This window comes from Ctenopharyngodon idella, chromosome 5 (assembly GCF_019924925.1).
Source record: "Ctenopharyngodon idella isolate HZGC_01 chromosome 5, HZGC01, whole genome shotgun sequence".
NCBI lineage: Eukaryota > Metazoa > Chordata > Actinopteri > Cypriniformes > Xenocyprididae > Ctenopharyngodon > Ctenopharyngodon idella.
The window spans coordinates 3741963-3761123 of record NC_067224.1 but is presented as its reverse complement, the minus strand read 5'-3'; the positions used below and the strand labels follow the sequence as shown (position 1 = coordinate 3761123).

The 19161-nt window shown below is 36.2% G+C and overlaps 2 protein-coding genes across 27 annotated transcripts in view; one reads left to right on the top strand and one right to left on the bottom strand.

Moving 5' to 3' along the window:
* tnfsf13 (TNF superfamily member 13) overlaps positions 1-19161 on the top strand; it is a 54297-nt gene that overhangs the window by 8375 nt on the left and 26761 nt on the right. For 4 of the 9 annotated variants that reach the window (XM_051893419.1, XM_051893417.1, XM_051893416.1 and 1 more), the window contains exon 6: positions 2159-3003. The exons of 3 other annotated variants lie outside the window; for them this stretch is intronic. In XM_051893419.1, coding sequence (XP_051749379.1) covers positions 2159-2268 — 110 coding nt within the window. In that variant the 3' untranslated portion in view covers positions 2269-3003. Of the gene's footprint in view, positions 1-2158; positions 3004-19161 lie in introns of those variants that run through there. 2 more of the 9 variants (XM_051893422.1, XM_051893420.1) reach the window with 1 other exon arrangement.
* LOC127512475 (NACHT, LRR and PYD domains-containing protein 3-like) overlaps positions 9068-19161 on the bottom strand; it is a 33775-nt gene continuing 23681 nt past the window's right edge. For 11 of the 18 annotated variants that reach the window (XM_051893390.1, XM_051893396.1, XM_051893391.1 and 8 more), the window contains 11 exons: positions 17310-17480; positions 16922-17092; positions 16355-16525; positions 15299-15472; positions 14879-15052; positions 13980-14153; positions 12325-12489; positions 10590-10751; positions 10349-10507; positions 10030-10139; positions 9068-9626 (listed from right to left, as the gene is read on the bottom strand). In XM_051893390.1, the coding sequence (XP_051749350.1) occupies positions 10055-10139; positions 10349-10507; positions 10590-10751; positions 12325-12489; positions 13980-14153; positions 14879-15052; positions 15299-15472; positions 16355-16525; positions 16922-17092; positions 17310-17480 (1606 nt within the window). In that variant the 3' untranslated portion in view covers positions 9068-9626; positions 10030-10054. Of the gene's footprint in view, positions 9627-10029; positions 10140-10348; positions 10508-10589; positions 10752-12293; positions 12490-13979; positions 14154-14878; positions 15053-15298; positions 15473-16354; positions 16526-16921; positions 17093-17309; positions 17481-19161 lie in introns of those variants that run through there. The other 7 variants (XM_051893402.1, XM_051893408.1, XM_051893399.1 and 4 more) reach the window with 6 other exon arrangements.

The window sequence follows — 19161 nt, the reverse complement described above, 5'->3', positions numbered from 1 at the left end:
TATCTCACGTAGCATTATATTTACCTCAGGCAAGTCATTTAGTGTACACAGCATCTTAGTTTACTAGAGAAATGAACTCTAGAGGAGAGAATATCTGAAAAAACTACTGTTCTCTCTTTTTTGGTTCAGAGTAACGGCCATAGGATGTCCGGTTAGAACATTACGTCTCACACCAGGGGTACTTGTAGATGATTTATTGTGCATATTTCACGTAGGCGTGTGTGTGGTTCTGTAAACATAAACAATATACAAAATATAAATAAACAATCATACAATCACAGATCTATAAACAGTGCTAGATCTATAAAGGAGTACTTGAATACTGGTTATAAATATAATAAGCATGGTAAAGGGCATTAGAAAACTAGACATAAAGTGAATTATATATATACACAAATACAAACTCTATACAAATGATTATAATACTGTACTGCGTGCCCTGCGCATGTAGTGCTAACAGCGCATGCGTCTAACTCACTAGATAAACACGCCTGTACATGTTCCCTGAAACACGTTTTAATCCTACACTATCTAATACAGATCTAACATTAAATACTGTCCAGATAAATAACACGGGAGGATCATGTGAAATTTACGCGACAATATAAAGTGCAAACATATTTAACAATGTAAACATTTAGGCGGAATGCCGCGATAGCGATCTTTAATCTCTTTCATGAACGTATTATAAATATGCAAATGTACTTACAATTAGTTACACGCACACACATAACCCTCAAAATCTTTGGATTGCAACACTTCTGACAAATTTAACTTATTTACAATAAACAAGCACATCTACACAGCCTGTCTCCATAACATCTTGTTTTCCAATTCCCCGGAAAGTTTTGGAACAGTCCAAGTCACGAACAGAGGCGGGGGAGTTTGGGAGAGTCCATTTCCGAAGGGTGGTCTTTTTTACAATATCACTAAATATATGCACTATATTAGCTTATATATTCATTATATTTACTTTACCTGTTAGTAATGTCTTAAAGGGTTAGTTCACCCAAAAATGAAAATAGTGTAATTTATTACTCACCCTCATGCCGTTCCACACCCTTAAGACCTTCGTTAATCTTCGGAACACAAATTAAGATATTTTTGTTGAAATCCGATGGCTCAATGAGGCCTCCATTGCCAGCAATGACATTTCCTCTCTCAAGATCCATTAATGTACTAAAAACATATTTAAATCAGTTCATGTGAGTACAGTGGTTCAGTATTAATATTATAAAGCGACGAGAATATTTTTGGTGTGCCAAAAAAACCAAAATAATGACTTATATAGTGATGGCCGATTCCAGAACACTGCTTCATGAAGTTTCGGAGTGTTATGAATCCATTTTTGGGTGAACTAACCTTTTAATTAAACCCTTTAATTATTTAATATATGTTTAAATAAGGCCCTGTTTACACCTTTTATTAAGATGTGTTTTGGTCGATCGGATCACAAGTGGACGAGGGAGACACATTCCCGTTTACACTTGGTGTTGTAATCCTTCTCTTTTGTCCACTTTCAACCATTTCGGTCCTGATTTCTTTAAGGGGAGGGTCTATGGGTGGGTAAATGTATGGGCTTTTTCAGATTTTTCGATCTAATGGAGAAAATAAACTCACGCAATTTACATTTTAACACCCGGAGACAACGGAAAAACATAAGGAGAGCAGCAGCTTTCATTTCTGCTCTGACAGCCGCAATACCACTCCGATCGCTGTGAATGAAAATGGTGAGAGAACATTGTGCTTGGTACATTTTTCATCTTCAAACCAAATTTGGGTCTTCAAATGTTCCGAACCATCATGTTTGTGTACCATTACACATGCTAATATTCAAACATTTCAGAAAACTTTTAATACAGAACAACTGTCTTAATGTGCTGTGATTAATCAACTGGGAAAGTATGTTAATGTTTGAATTAAAGCATTTTCTGTAGTAATCAGCAACAGATGATATGTTGATGTTGTGTTGACTGGAGAAGTTGCCCCAGTTCTTCTATGGACTATAGCTTTAGTCTCAATTGCTTGACGATTGATGAAGGTGAGATCAGAGATATCTTACTATCTGTTGTAGAAGTTCTTGTTCGTACAAAAATCTTGAAATATTTGCAAAATATTTACTCTTTGCCTGATTATGAAGTATGTGTTTCTGTCATAGGAATTCACTTCCTGGAGTCTGGATCCTCCCTTCAGCTCTCTGTTCCCCGCAAATCTGCAGAGCTCATCCTCACAGCTCACGCTACCTTCATGGGCCTCTTCAGCATATGACACAGACACACATGTAAATCATGTTTAACTGACAGAAACCTTTTCATCCTAGTTTTAGTCCCTTATGTGAGAATTTTATAGTTTCATTCTCAAATAACATGGACAGCCTTGCCAAATGTTTTTTATATGGTGAATGGGTGACACCTAGTGGACAGTTGAAACACTGGCAAGTTGATACTAATGGTACTAATGTATACAAAATAATTACCATGGTACTACAATGTTTGAAAGTGGTATCATGGTAATTCAATGTATTTTTGAATGTAAATGTCATTTTATATGAATATGACGATAATTCAGTACCATAGTATGTATCACAATGCCAAGGTATTATATGTTACTACATCTGATATATTGTATGGTACCATGGTACTTCTCCTTCATTTTGATGAACATGCAATAATAAAAATGATAGGCTATACAACTGTAATATCCCTTCATACAACACTTTTTAAGAGTTTACAAGTTTACAGTAAAACATAAAAATAAATAAATACATAGAGGAGTGTTTTCTCTACACACATCACTGATATCTTCCCTGAGTGCAAACACTGAACAGAAATAACTTATCCTTCTCAATCTCAATAAATCAGACTTTATAAACTTCCTATCATCTGTTCTCTTCTAATGTCACAACTTGAGTTATTACTTCTGTTTATTGCAACTTTATTTGGAAAAACTACTGATAACAGAAATAATTATTAGCATTTAAAGCATTAAAATATCCAAAAACCACTAGAACAATGTTATATATTTTGTTGAACATTTCCAACAATGTTTAAATCCAGAGAAATAAGCAATTTTATCCAGGGCATGAAGCGTGTCATTGCGTCGACTGTCAATGTTGTCATATCCGCGCTACCTTCGATTTCCAGTTTTGCTAAAATCAATCTCTTATACCAGCCACCGAGTGAACACACAGAGTAACGTTATAACAACTTTCAACACATTCAGATGTATTTAGTATGATTGTTTTAACCATGTAAAACAGCGCTGCGTTACCCCACATACGCAACGAAAACAACTGCTCAAGTCCATTGGAATCCTTTCCATCGGCTGTGGATATGAAGACGACAACTCCCATGATTCCACGCTCATTCACGGCGTCATCAAGCTACACCTTTGTTTTGAATAAGTGACCTCTAGTGGCAAAACTTACATATTGTGCCTTTAAGAAGTGGTTTGCAAGTGCAGCAATGTTTTCTCATACTTGCATACATAATACACTTACATACATCCAGTGTAAGAAATAATTAACATGTAAAATCAGGGACTTGTAACAATTTGCATTCTGTTTTTTTTTCTCTACAAAAAAAAAAAAAAAGAAAAAAGAAAGAAATGGGAATGAAATGTCACACAAACACTAAACTACTACACAGCTAAAAATACTGCACCATAGCTTCTTTTTTTTGATAGATAGATGCCATTATGTACAGTGGGTACGGAAAGTATTCAGACCCCCTTAAATTTTTCACTCTTTGTTATATTGCAGCCATTTGCTAAAATCATTTAAGTTCATTTTTTTTCCTCATTAATGTACACACAGCACCCCATATTGACAGAAAAACACAGAATTGTTGACATTTTTGCATATTTATTAAAAAAGAAAAACTGAAATATCACATGGTCCTAACTATGCTGTCCATTTCTTCTGATCATCCTTGAGATGGTTCTACACCTTCATTTGAGTCCAGCCGTGTTTGATTATACTGATTGGACTTGATTAGGAAAGCCACACACCTGTCTATATAAGAATTTACAGCTCACAGTGCATGTCAGAGCAAATGAGAATCATGAGGTCAAAGGAACTGCCTGAAGAGCTCAGAGACAGAATTGTGGAAGGCACAGATCTGGCCAAGGTTACAAAAAAATTTCTGCTGCACTTAAGGTTCCTAAGAGCACAGGGGCCTCCATAATCCTTAAATGTAAGATGTTTGGGACGACCAGAACCCTTCCTAGAGCTGGCCGTCCGGCCAAACAGCTATCGGGGGAGAAGAGCCTTGGTGAGAGAGGTAAAGAAGAACCCAAAGATCACTGTGGCTGAGCTCCAGAGATGCAGTCGGGAGATGGGAGAAAGTTGTAGAAAGTCAACCATCACTGCAGCCCTCCACCAGTCGGGGCTTTATGGCAGAGTGGCCCGACGGAAGCCTCTCCTCAGTGCAAGACACATGAAAAAACACCTGAAGGACTCCAAGATGGTGAGAAATAAGATTCTCTGGTCTGATGAGACCAAGATAGAACTTTTTGGCCTTAATTCTAAGCGGTATGTGTGGAGAAAACCAGGCACTGCTCATCACCTGTCCAATACAGTCCCAACAGTGAAGCATGGTGGTGGCAGCATCATGCTGTGGGGGTGTTTTTCAGCTGCAGGGACAGGACAACTGGTTGCAATCGAGGGAAAGATGAATGCAGCCAAGTACGGGGATATCCTGGACGAAAACCTTCTCCAGAGTGCTCAGGACCTCAGACTGGGCCGAAGGTTTACCTTCCAACAAGACAATGACCCTAAGCACACAGCTAAAATAACGAAGGAGTGGCTTCACAACAACTCCGTGACTGTTCTTGAATGGCCCAGCCAGAGCCCTGACTTAAACCCAATTGAGCATCTCTGGAGAGACCTAAAAATGGCTGTCCACCAACGTTTACCATCCAACCTGACAGAACTGGAGAGGATCTGCAAGGAGGAATGGCAGAGGATCCCCAAATCCAGGTGTGAAAAACTTGTTGCATCTTTCCCAAAAAGACTCATGGCTGTATTAGATCAAAAGGGTGCTTCTACTAAATACTGAGCAAAGGGTCTGAATACTTAGGACCATGTGATATTTCAGTTTTTCTTTTTTAATAAATCTGCAAAAATGTCAACAATTCTGTGTTTTTCTGTCAATATGGGGTGCTGTGTGTACATTAATGAGGAAAAAAAATTAACTTAAATGATTTTAGCAAATGGCTGCAATATAACAAAGAGTGAAAAATTGAAGGGGGTCTGAATACTTTCCATACCCACTGTATGCCATTCTGTTCGATCTTCACTGAACTCTCAGTCTGGTTCTGTGTGATTTGCCCTTTAAGCTTTTCCCATCATTGCTCAGATAACCTCCCTGACCTGATAAAAAATTGAATGTGCACAGTCATACGTATTTTCTGACTATTGTTCATTAATCATTAAGATTACATTGTGTGCCCGTGACCCGGAAACTCTTTGGACCAACCAAAATACATCCAAACAAATCAAATGTAGGTACAGTGGCCCTAAAAAAAATATTGAACACTTAATAAACATTAGAAAATTCTACTTTCCGGTAGAAGACGTGTGTGAATTAGACAGGAAATGACTTCATCCACACTGTAAACAAAGTGAAATGACTGTCATTTATTTAAAGAGCATTTTTTATATTGGCATAATTGAAAATGATGGTTTCTGGTTTAAACCTGTCGTGTTCAGTGTGTCTAAAATCAAACACTCACCATAGAACAAATGAAAAGAAACAGTTTTGTTTGAATATTAATTTCACTTGACACCAGAGTGTTGATGTGCAGAACACATGCTGGAGAGATTTACTGACTGCAGAAATGATTGTGGGTTTTGTTATTTATTTTAATACATAACAGAAAATATGATGCATATTTTGAAAAGACATCACAATAAATAAGTTTTCTTTATAAACAGTAAGTGAACTAAATTAAACATTGACTTACAAAATATTTTTAGTTTCATCTTTAGTGAAAAATCAGTTTTCATGTTAGAGCTAATTTAGCTTTTGTTTATGGTAAAATTAAGTTGTAAAAAGCCAAAACATTATTATATTGACCTATATTAAATAACATTTTGGCTTATGTCTAAAGACAATGGATTGATTATGTGTGATATATGGTCTTTATAATAACTTTACTGTATGGATGTTTTTGTCTTGGGAAAATAAATATTTTTATTAATATGAAATCAAAATTTAAGGTTTGAACCAAACCATAAATTTAATTTGAGAAAAACTAATAAATTGGACTGTAACAATTTAGAGTATTTATAGTACCATAGAACCATGGTACCATTTTTTGACATTTACTATGGTAGTACCAATTTCAGTACCATGGTATATTTAAAATTAACAATAAATAATACACTTAAAAACAATTATGCATAAATTTAAGATTTGGATTACACAGTTTTACCATAAGTAAACAAACTTCTGCACTCAAAAACAAACTATTGTTTATAAACTATTGGCGTGTATTTTTTTTTTAAAAATATATATTTTCACAATGCATTTATTCAAATTGTTTGAATCAGCATAAAATCTGTTCATTGTGAAAACAGTTACATTTAAAATGTATGAACATGTTTAAAACTGTACTTTTAAAAGCGATGCATTACAATATTGCATATTACAATACTTTTTATGGAAAGTAATGCATTACATTTTCTCATCTGGGCTGGGCTGTCTGTTTGTTTTTATGACAACAAAAAAAGTTCTATTTTTGGCAAATGTACCAAAAGTGAAATGAATAAGCCTCAGGCTGAAGGAAATACAAATTCACACCTGTAAATTCAAACCTTTCAGTTGTGCTGTCATTCTGGAATACAGAAGAATAGAACGCAGGAGAAGTGAAGGAGTAAATGTATGCTCACATTTAGTCTAGAACTAGTCTAGATGAATAACCATCATGTTTCACACACAACGCCTCTGCACTCCCGATTTCTCTCAACATGAAGGAGAGAGAGCTGTCAAGACAACAAATGGGAAAACAAAGCAACTTGCATTACTTATTTGAAAAAGTAACTCAAAGATATTTTGTTGTAAAATAAGTAATGCATTACTGTACTAGTTACTTGAAAAAGTAATCTGATTACATAACTTGCATTACTTGTAATCAGGCATGGGCCGGTTACCGGTTTCAAGGTATACCGCGGTTTGAAAACATCACGGTTTCAAAACCACTAATTTTTCCCATGATACCAATCCTGCGGTATGAGCTTTTTTTATGTCACGTCAAAGACGCAAAGTGCAGGAATCCTCCAGGCTGTGCGCAGCATAGTGAGTAACACGACCCCTCGCCCTCCGTTGGTGCGAGCAGTCAGTCACCTCTGTGTGTCTGTGTCTCTGTGTCTGTGTCTGTGTGTCTCTGTGTCTGTGTCTGTGTGTGTGTGTGATGGCAGAAGAAACCCCTGAAACTTTTCCCCCATCGAAAAAGATAAAGTGAGGTGGTAATGTCTGATGATTGAAATCGCAAAATGGCCTTAACAATTACTTAACTGCAAAATGTTACGCTTTCTAATACCTTTATTTCATTCAGGGATTACTTCTGTTCTGACAGAGCTGCGCGAGCTCGCAGCGCCATGTGCGGGAGTCGGAACACTATTAGCATGATCGCCAGGGTCCAAAGCGCCAAATGCGAGTAAAAACCAGCACTAAAACGCTTATTCACCAGGTAACTTTTTATTAATTTTGACAATGCATGGATGTGAGAATGTGATGTGTCTTAGTGTGATCATCAAATCGCAACGGATGTGATCTAATTATAGAAATATATAGTCTGACGCGATGTCAGCTTCGATTCACAGAAAATGCTGCTCTGCAAGTTCTGTGTGTTTGAGTCGCTTATCGTTTGCATTTAGGAACGCAACGTGCACCAACCATCTGTACTGAGAGTATAGTTTAACATCTTCCTGGATCTCCCTGTGGTTTTCCATCAAAAATAAAAGCTCAACGATTTAACGTTTGAATGCAAGAAATAAAGACATCATGAATATTAGAAGCTATTGTAATCTTACTGTTGTTCTGTAATATAAAAATAACAAATGAGTATATCATAATAACTATTAATATTTTTTTTATATTTTTATTATAACTATTAATAACTTCTTTACCTGATCACATGCTTAACTCACTTAAGTGACTGCAACTTTTTTTTTTTTACTGAAAATAATTCAATTTCTGTTCTAATTATTGTTGAGCTGCAGGTTTAGGCTCAGTTAAATTAATTTATTTTATTTTATATAATTTTAATTTAATTAAGAAGAATTATATTATTTATTTTAATTATTTAACCTAAAATACATGTTTACTACTTTTCCAAATATTCTAGGTTGCTTAGAAATAAATATATTGTGTCTAAAGGGAAAAAAAGTTGTTTTTACCTAGACATTTTAGAGCTGTAATAGCAATACCGTGAAACCGGGATATTTTCGCTTAAGGTTATCATACCGTTAAAATCTCATACCCATGCCTACTTGTAATGCGTTACCCCCGACACTGGTCATGGGTATGCAGGGATGATATTTTAGAAAGCAGCCTTTATTCCATGAACACAGAAACAAAGATAATCCAAACATGAAGACAGAGATAATAATCCAACCGGGGAACAGCTTTACAACTGAAGTGTAGAGACAGTGACCAACAGACAGAAAACACAAGGATATACTGTATATTAAAATATATTTTAAGTTAATATAATACAAAATCGGTATCTAAATCTTCCTTTCCGAATGTTTTTTTTTTCTCCCGCTATTGAAACACTGACACGGGTTTGAATCTGATCTGGATCAAGTCCCAAACTCATCCATACTTTCCTGTCTATAATCCACTTTTCTATAAAATAAAGACAGAAAGCACAACCGATAGTTACATAAAGTAAGGTAATCTTTATATTCATGTTTGTGCATTTTTCAACACATGTTTTTTAATAAAAAGGAAAAAGTATCTACTGACCTTGACAGTCATGATGGTCCACAAGGATCCTCTCTGTTATGTCATTTCCAGTTTCTTTTTCTTTTCATCAAATGACAACAAAATGGCTTCTTGCATGTTATTAACACTGACTTTTATTTGGATGACAACAGTGAAATGTCAATGATTATGTCATAACAGTGAGATGGGAATGGGTTATAGAATATTATACAATGTCTTTTTATATTCAGGTCTTTTTTATAGTCAGGTCAGCATTATGATTCTTGATTCATATCAAGATGCTCTTATGGTTCTGACTTTTTAAGTTTCAAGCACAGCTTTATACAGGAGAATCTTGCTGAATATGCAAATGCTGCCGAATGATAGGACTAAGATTAGTTAGTATGGACTGATGAAAGAGAAGAGACTCCATCCAGACCTCTTATGTCAGACAAAGCATAATTGTCTTGTGTTCAGTGTATAATGTACCAGAGAAACTCTTACTTTGATGTTTCTTTACAGAACTAAGACAACATATTGGTGCATTATCAAAAGATGGTGCTATTTGACAATAAGAATCATGATTATCGTTATGGATGAGTTTAATCCCAACATCATTATGATTGTAGGCTTTATATTGAAGACCCAGAATCCTCTCTGCTCTGACCACTGACTCCAATCCCTTCACTGCTCCACCTGTGAATACAACAGTCATCATTTATATCAACACTAAACCAACAATAATCATTCAAAATCACTCGTGCACATGGATGTTTCAGATAATGTTGCATTTTTTAAAGTCTGTTCTAACCTCTATGCATTAGTACATTTATGGTTATTATAAAATAAGTGAATGTGTGTATAAATCCACTAAATTTAGTAACAGCCAAATAAGGAAAATTATTTAAAAAAAAAAAAATCCTCATTCTGGCATAGTGTTGTTCTTAAAGCTTTAAAATGCTACAAACATTGATTTAATTTTTGTGATGATATTTTCAGTTAAGAACAGAGTTCATATTTAATTAAACATTTAATGAACATTTTTGATTCTGGTAACACACTCATCACACACACTCATTTATCCTCATAGATAAGGTACCATAGTGAGGCTGTTCTGTGCATCCTCATCTGAAAATGCGGAAAACAGCTAAAGCAGCAGCAGCAACACCTCCCAACAATGCTGGTATGGCAGTCATTTCACTGTCTAGTCTGTAAGGAGGAATCAGAAGAGAAAATAATCAGTGTTCGCTGTAATCACATTAGTTACCTTTTTTTGTGTGAACATTTCTAAAACAATATTTAGGTTTTATATAATTAACTTAATGATAATTCCTTTTCACATATTATATTCAATATTATTTGAAAGATGTCCCATATACAAAAAATAATTGATGCTCTTTAAAAAGTGGTTTACTCACCTCAGTTTACAGTTTGAGTCTCGAAGCACATCCCTGAGTTGTTCCTTTGAGTCTCCTATATTATTGTTTCTCAGATCAAGCTCTTTTAAAAACTGCAGTACTTTTGTGTTTGTCAAAGACTGAGTTAAAGACACATCTGTGATGCCACAGTTATTTAGACTAGGAAAAAAAAAAAAAATTAAAAAATAATTGATACAAAATATAATACAAATTCAGTTTTAAATATTGTGATGTTCCTCACCTCAGTCTCTCCAGTTTACAGCGTGAATCCTTCAGTATGTAACATACTGTATTTTTTATTTCATTCCCACTGAGGTCCAGCTCTCTCAGGTGTGATGGGTTTATACTCAGAGCTGAAGTCAGGATGAGACACTGTTTCTCTGTAATACTGCATTCACACAGACTGAAGACACAAAGAAAAGACAATAGTTCAAATCTATGTTAAGTTCATGTGTGAGTTAAATGTATCATGATTACACACCATGTAGTCACTTATTGTTATGCACTGCACAGGGACACAAAGATCGAGGATCCAAATGCAACGCTTAAGTGGTAATCCACAAACATAGTCAACAACAGGCAAATGGAAAACACAGAGTAGGCTGTCCAAACACATATCCAAAGCATGGGCAAACAGAGAAGCCCAATGAACAAACTGTTAGGGTTCAGAAAAAAGAGATTCAATTTGCAAGGTAATTCACAGTTTATTAGGGAAACAGATCAAGGAGTAACAAAATTGCAGCAAGGGCTAGACTGGATAATGTCCACAGTCAATGACAGCCGGTAGCAAGACACAGTCCATGGAACTTAAATGCCCAACCAAGAACAGTCTGCAGCTCAGGAGGTCAAGGATGATGGCAAACGAGACAGGGGGAGCAATGGGCAAAGATGGCAGGTGGAGCGGGGAAGCCGGAAGAAGCGGGAAGATGAGCACAATCCAGCAGCCAGGGAAACAGAAAGACTGGAGAGAAAAAGAAAAAGTAAAAGAAAAAGAAAAACTAAACTGACTGATCTGAAGGCAAAAGCACATGACGAACGAACACAAACACCACACGCCGAAGCGCGTGACCGGACAAACAAGACAGCCATGCGTTCAGACGAACAGCGGTACAAACACAGACACAAGGTAGATCAAACCGCCGTCCTGACACAAACAAGAAACCAAGACTCAAGAAAACTTGAAAGAAAGGCTTAGAAAAGCAGTACTAACACTTGTGAGACTGAGTAATGAATGGGTGTGAAACCAGGGCCTTAAATAGGGTGAGACAGACAATGTAATAAGCTACAGCTGAATGCAGTCATTGATGAGTCCGGGCAAAGGATTATGGGGGATGAAGTCCAAGTCTTAGTGGCAGATGTTTGGGGTGGAGTGCCCCCTGGTGGCTCTCAAAGGCACTCTGTGACACTAATACACCAGTAAAATCATGGAAACTTAATATGAATGAATAAGCCAAGACAGGTGCATTTGAGGATATGAGTAACAATCCATGTCTTCAGTAGGACAAATAAGTGAATTTTAGCAAAGTAGATAAAAATTGGAACAATTCAATATAAATGACTATTTTAGATTTTTAAAGTAAGAAAATCTTGTACATGAAGCACAATGTAGCTTCATTTTTAGTGTGTAGCTTACAATTTCTGAATACACAATTTCTAAATACACAATAGTAATTTAGTGAAAATTACTATTAGTCCTTTAAAAACACATAACGCAGTCAGAATAATCTGTCATTCTGATGTAAAAGCATGTTCCTATATCTACACAATCAGTACACTGTATCAAATGTGTGAAATTAAACATTTACTTGTTAGATAAAAAACACACATACAAAGTATGCCTAATAGGGAAACTCAAAGTACACTGTTATAAACAATAACTATAGAATAACGTGATAATAACTAAATAATAACTTGAGCACTGTTGTCTTAAAATAAATAATCACACTGTGACTGCTGTACAGTATGATGATACTAACTGTAGTTTCTCCAGCTTGCATTGTGTGTTGATCAGTAGAACACTGAGGTTGTTCACTCCAGAGTCTCCTAGTTTATTTCCACTCAGGTCCAGCTCTCTCAGGTGTGATTTTAGAGCTGAAGTCACAGCAGAACAACCTTCATTTGTCATTTCACAGCATGTTAACCTGTGTTGAAAGAAAGAGAATAAATGAAGACAGATTAAAACTATATTTTGTAAAGTCACATCATCGCATAAAAAACAAAGGAAGAGAGATCATCTTTATTTCACCACATCAAAATACTACTGAATCTTTTTTTTTTTTTTTTTTTTTACACAAATATAATGTGAACTCAGACTGAACTCAGACTCATAGTGACATATTGAGAATAAATTATTTTAGTTCAAACTGTTGAAGTGTCACAAATCAAGACTTTGTGGCTCCCTCCGATCGCCACCAGAGGTGCCATCACCTGAGTACTGATCCCTTCAACGGACTTCATTTCCCATCATCCCGTACCTGGCGCTTATTACACTCACACCTGAATCCAATCCCATGGACTATTTAGCCAGCACTCTCACACTCACTGTGAAGTTTTGTCTTGCCGTGGCTGACAACTCTGAGTGTTTATCCCTGTTTATGGTTTCTCTGTGTATGACCCTGGACTGTGTATCTTGCTACTATTCTCTGCTGCCTGCCTTCATACCTGTGCCTTGTCTGCCTGGATTATGTTTATACTGTTTGCCCTGATCTACTGCCTGGTTTACGATTACCTCTTGGCTTTGCCTAGTATGTACCTGTCATCAGTGATTGACCCCTGCCTGTTTGTCTTATGAGTATTTCTGTTAAAGTTCACCCAAAAATGAAAATTTGATGTTTATCTGCTTACCCCCAGGGCATCCAAGATGTAGGTGACTTTGTTTCTTCAGTAGAACACAAATGATGATTTTTAACTCCAACCGATAATAAGAGTAAAATAAGAGTCTATAAGAGCCAAAAAAACATGCACAGACAAATCCAAATTAAACCCTGCAGCTCGTGACGACACATTGATGTCCTAAGACACGAAACGATCGGTTTGTGTGAGAAACCGAACAGTATTTATATCATTTTTCACCTCTAAAACACCACTATGTCCAACTGCCTTGCGCATCCAGTTGGTGAGGTCTGAAAATGCGCTCTGATGACGGAACTGATGTCTCGCGCTTATACTTCAATGAGTGCGAGACATCACTGCCGTTGTCAAAGCATGTTCAGACCTCACCAATCGGATGCACAAGGCAGTTGGACATAGTGGTGTATTAGAGGTAAAAAATGATATAAATGCTGTTCGGTTTCTCGCACAAACCAATCTTAGGTCATCAGTGTGTCGTCACGAGCCGCAGGGTTTAATTTGGATTTGTCTGTGCATGTTTTTTTGACTCTTATAGATGGAGTTCCCACTGACATGCATTATACGACTGACAGACTACAACGGTTGGAGTTTAAAAATCATCATTTGTGTTCTACTGAAGAAACAAAGTCACCTACATCTTGGATGCCCTGGGAGTAAACAGATAAACATCAAATTTTCATTTTTGGGTGAACTATCCCTTTAATCAAGCTGCACATGGATCCTAACTCAGTTGACTCAGTGTTACATGAAGTGATTTTTCTTACATGTGAATGTTACTGACCTCAATCTCTCCAGTTTACTGTGTGAATCCTTCAGTACGTCATGTAAGTGCTTGACTTCAGAGTCTCCTAGTTTATTTCCACTCAGGTCCAGCTCTCGCAGGTGTGATGGGTTTAATTTCAGAGCTGAAGTCACAGCAGAACAACCTTCATTTGTCATTTTACAGCATGTTAACCTGTGTTGAAAGAAAGAAAGAAAGAAAGAAATCGAATAAATGAAGACAAATTAAAACTATATTTTGTAAAGTCACAACATCTTCATAAAAAAAAAAAGGAAGAGAGATCATCTTTATTTCACCACATCAAAATACTACTGAATTTATTTTTTACACAAATATAATGTGAACTCAGACTGAACTCACACTCATAGTGACATATTGAGAATAAATTGTTTTAGTTCAAACTGTTGAAGTGCCACAAATCAAGCCTTTGTGGCGCCATCACCTGAGTACTGATCCCTTCAACGGACTTCATTTCCCATCATCCCGTACCTGGCGCTGATTACACTCACACCTGAATCCAATCCCATAGACTATTTAGCCAGTACTCTCACACTCACTCTTTGCAAAGTTTTGTCTTGCCGTGGCTGACAACTCTGAGTGTTTATCTCTGTTTATGATTTCTCGGTGTATGACCCTGGATTGTGTATCTTGCTACTATTCTCTGCTGCCTGCCTTCATACCTGTGCCTTGTCTGCCTGGATTACGTGTATACTGTTTGCCCTGATCTACTGCCTGGTTTACGATTACATCTCGGCTTTGCCCTGTATGTACCTGTCATCAGTGACTGACCTCTGCCTGTTTCTCTTGCGAGTATTTCTGTTAATCAAGCTGCACATGGATCCTAACTCAGATGACTCAGCATTACATGAAGTGGTTTTACTTATGTGAATGTTACTGACCTCAATCTCTCCAGTTTACAGTGTGAATCCTTCAATACGTCAGATAAGTGCTTGACTCCAGAGTCTCCTAGTTTATTTCCACTGAGGTCCAGCTCTCTCAGGTGTGATGGGTTTGATTTCAGAGCAGAAGTCACAGCAGAACAACCTTCATTTGTCATTTCACAGCATGTTAACCTGTGTTGAAAGAAAGAGAATAAATGAAGACAGATTAAACTATATTTTGTAAAGTCACATCATCTTCATAAAAAAAAAAAAAAAGAGGAAGAGAGATCATCTTTATTTCACCACATCACAAAATACTACAGTAATATTTTACACAAATATAATGTGAACTCAGACTCACAGTGACATATTTAGAATAAATTGTTTTAGTTCAAACTGTTGAAGTGATTTTGATTCTTTTATGTGAATGTTACTGACCTCAATCTCTCCAGTTTACTGTGTGAATCCTTCAGTACGTCACATAAGTGCTTCCCTCCAGAGTCTCCTAGTTTATTTCCACTCAGGTTCAGCTCTCTCAGGTGTGATAGGTTTGATTTCAGAGATGAAGTCAGGATGAAACACTGTTTCTCTTTAATACTGCATCTACACAGACTGTAGACAGAAAGAGAAAATGTCTCAGATCTATGGCCAGTTTAGGTTTTGTAGGATTTAACATCTGACTGGAGCTTGTCATTTAAAAGTCACATTTGTAATTCTTTATAACAACTCAAAATACAGCAAAATACAGGTTTTATAAATACAGCATTTAATAATTTCAATGTTAAACTCAACATTGACTAATACATTTTTAAAAGTTGTATCTGTTAACATTAAAGAATTGTGAACTAACATGAATAACTGCATATATTAACTACATTAACAGAGTAAAAAAAGCTATAAAAATAAATTGTTCATGTTTGGTTTGCACAGACTAATGTTAATGAATGAAACCTTACTGTACATCTTATCATCTTAACATCTTATCAATATTGTCATAACTCAATTTAGTCTCACTGACTAAAATGTATACATAACGTAGACTAAACAATTATAAATCAAAGATATAGTCAGTTTAATTTTAGAAAGACTCCATGTGATTGTCAAAAAATATTCAGCTTTGCACTGGAAATGTATTCACATAAGAGAAAATGTAAAGCTGAAAACAATCAAACAAGTTTTGGAAAAGGTTGTTCATTTGCTTTAGTGGTTTAGCACACATCTGTGTGTTTATAGCCCAGCTATTTCATACTCTGTTACATATTTGAAGAGTTTTCTAAGTTCTGGAAGAAAACAGTCATTGAAATAATTACTGACCCATGATCAAACTGATCAGGTGAACTGTTTAAAGCTTTTTCTTTTTAATTGCCTGTTACATTTTAATATATCACTTTAATGTGGCTCTGTGTGATGCAGAGAAATAAACAGAATCTGACTCAAATTAGGAATATCAACTACTGTAACATTACTAAGAGTCATATAACATTTTATACCCACATCAGTGTGTTGAGTTTACAGTGTTTATCCTTCAGTAGAGCAGCGATCTGATTCACTCCTGTGTCTCCTAGTTCACGTTCACTCAGATTCAGCTCTCTCAGGAGTAATGGGTTTTTACCCACAATTCCTCTCACATACTCACAGGCTTCATCTGCAGCAGGACTCAAAAACCTGCAGAAAAGAAGATGAAGCCGGGTTCAGTTCAGTTCTGTCCTAAATGTCCACTGCATTAGGAAACAAGTTGATAAGAAAAACAGACAATTATTGTTTGTGACAAGCTGTAGTTACTTTTAACACTACTTTTTACAGTGTAAAAGGTTATTTTTAACTTTACACCTTTACTTTAAACATGAATTAAACAAATTATTTTGAAAGTCAAAATGTTACATTAAAAAAAAAAAAAAAAAAAAAAAAAAATCAAATTAGGGAAACAAAGAATAAGGCTAAAAATTGTCATCACAGCCGTGGATTAGTCAAATTAAATTCATTGTGTCCTTGCCAAATATTCTAGTAATTTTACAGCTGAAGTTTAAGACAACTGCACTTTATTACTTTAATAACACTTACCTCAGTTTTAGTTGACAGTTTGGATCCTGTAGTAAATCAGTGAGCTCCTTCACTCCTGATTGTCCAGGATCTTTTCTTGTGAGATCCAGCTCTATCAGGTGTGAAGGGTTTGATCTCAGTGCTGAAGCCAGAGCTTTATATCCTTCTTCTGTGATACTGCAGTCTGAAAGTCTAGAGAAAATAGGTTTGAAAATAATCATTAATAGTACAAAATATACAATAATAATTTTTTATTTGATCAATTGATTGTGTCTTAGTGTTAAAATAAATAAAATCAAGTGCATTTTATCTTTGTCTTCTGGCTACTCTTTAGTTTACTATGGTAATTTTTACTTTGAACAAAAGACAATGTTTTTATTAAAATCAGACAATGGTTCACTGAACTTACCCAAGTTTCTTCAGTGTGCAGTTTGTTTTTTCTAATGCTTTCTGGAGTTTCTTCACTCCTGAATCCTGCAGATTATTGTTGCTGATGTCAAGCACTTCTAGTCTTGAGTTTGATCTCAGGACTGTAGCGAGAGCTGAACAGCTTTCCTCTGTTAGACCACAATCACGCAGCCTAATGATGAACAGGAGAGGGAGAATTTACAAAGTACCTGATGCCAACATTCAGTGATCACTGAGAATTATTGTGTTTTGGTCACTGTAGAGTTCATCTGATTTAAGATACTTTTACAATCTGTTGTTTTCTAATTGATGCGTTCTGCAACAGAGTTTAAGTGGTAAGTTTTAAGTGGTGAGGGTTGCTAAAAGTTATTCAGGTTGTGTAGGAGCCATTCAGGTTTTTTTCCATATTTCTTATATTTTTTCTCTTATTACTTGGATGTTTTCTGGAGTCTGTGTGCATACTCTAAAGCAGTGGTCGGCAATAGGCAGCCCGTGGGCCAAAACTGGCCCACCAGCAATAATATCTGGCCCGTGCCTGCAGCCAGATTATTTTGATAGTGGCTGGTTCTGAAATAGATCTTCATCTCGTGGTGCCATCTAATAGTATCACCGTGTCTACACCAGACGCAACTTTTTTTGCGTCGCATCGCGCTGCAATAGCTATAACCTGTCTACACAATGCGAAAAAACGATCGTTGCAAAGCACTTGGACTACGTCAGCAACAGAACGGGGAATCCATTTACTGTCGGGAATGTGTTGTCGCGTGATTTGCGTCGCACCACGCCGCATTTAGTTTAGAGAATATCACTGATTATAATGGGTTCTATTATTTTTTTGACGCATCGCATCGTGCCACTCGCGTCCAGTGTAGACACGGTGTTATATTCTTTGAAAACAGCAACAACTTCGTTGCAGATAAGACTTACCGGCTTTGCATTCACAAAACTAGGTAGGATGAATGCATAGTTGTCTTTCCATTCTTCTTTGTATGCCCTATTTTTGCTGTCAACTTTCCTCTTTAGAGTCTTTGATAGTGCCATTTTCTCTCACCAGCTAGCTTCAATTTGATAACATCACACTGCACACAATGTAATAACGTACCTCCAGCAGGCAAACAATTAAAAAAAAAAAAATGCAGTTTAGTACGTGAGGATGCCAAGGAATAGTTCTGAGTGTAAAAGTAGGCTATATCAAATAATTATTACATTAAGTTAGGCTCCATTGTGTAACAAGCAAATTAGAATGAGACACATTTATTATTCACAATATGGAAAGAGGAAATAAAACATAGTTCGTTAAGAGAATGACTCAAACATGCCATTAATGGGCTTATTCAGTCCTCTTTTATTTTTTTTAGTTATTTTTTATCCGTTCCGCATCTCCCACATATGTGTGTTTTAGCAAGGCGGTCTGTGTTGCAAGTTGGTGAATGAAGATACTTGCCAGGTCACTACTCCATTTTATTAATTTATCCAGTGTAAAACCCGGACACTGCCACACAAATATGGATTTTTGTTAATGACTGTCCTACTACAGGATTTAACACAGAGTAACAGCTCACTACCAGTTACAAAAGACACTGTAACAGTCTGTCACAGGCAATTCTAGTTGCGTTTTTCGTCAATTAATTTAAATTATCCTTTGACTATGTTCTGGCCCACCATGTAGTGGTGAAATTTTTTTGCCAAACTTACACTGAACAAAATTATAAACGCAACACTTGTTTTTGCCCCCATTTTTCATGAGCTGAACTCAAAGATCTAAGACTTTTTCTATGTACACAAAAGGCCTATTTCTCTCAAATATTGTTCACAAATCTGTCTAAATCTGTGTTAGTGAGCACTTCTCCTTT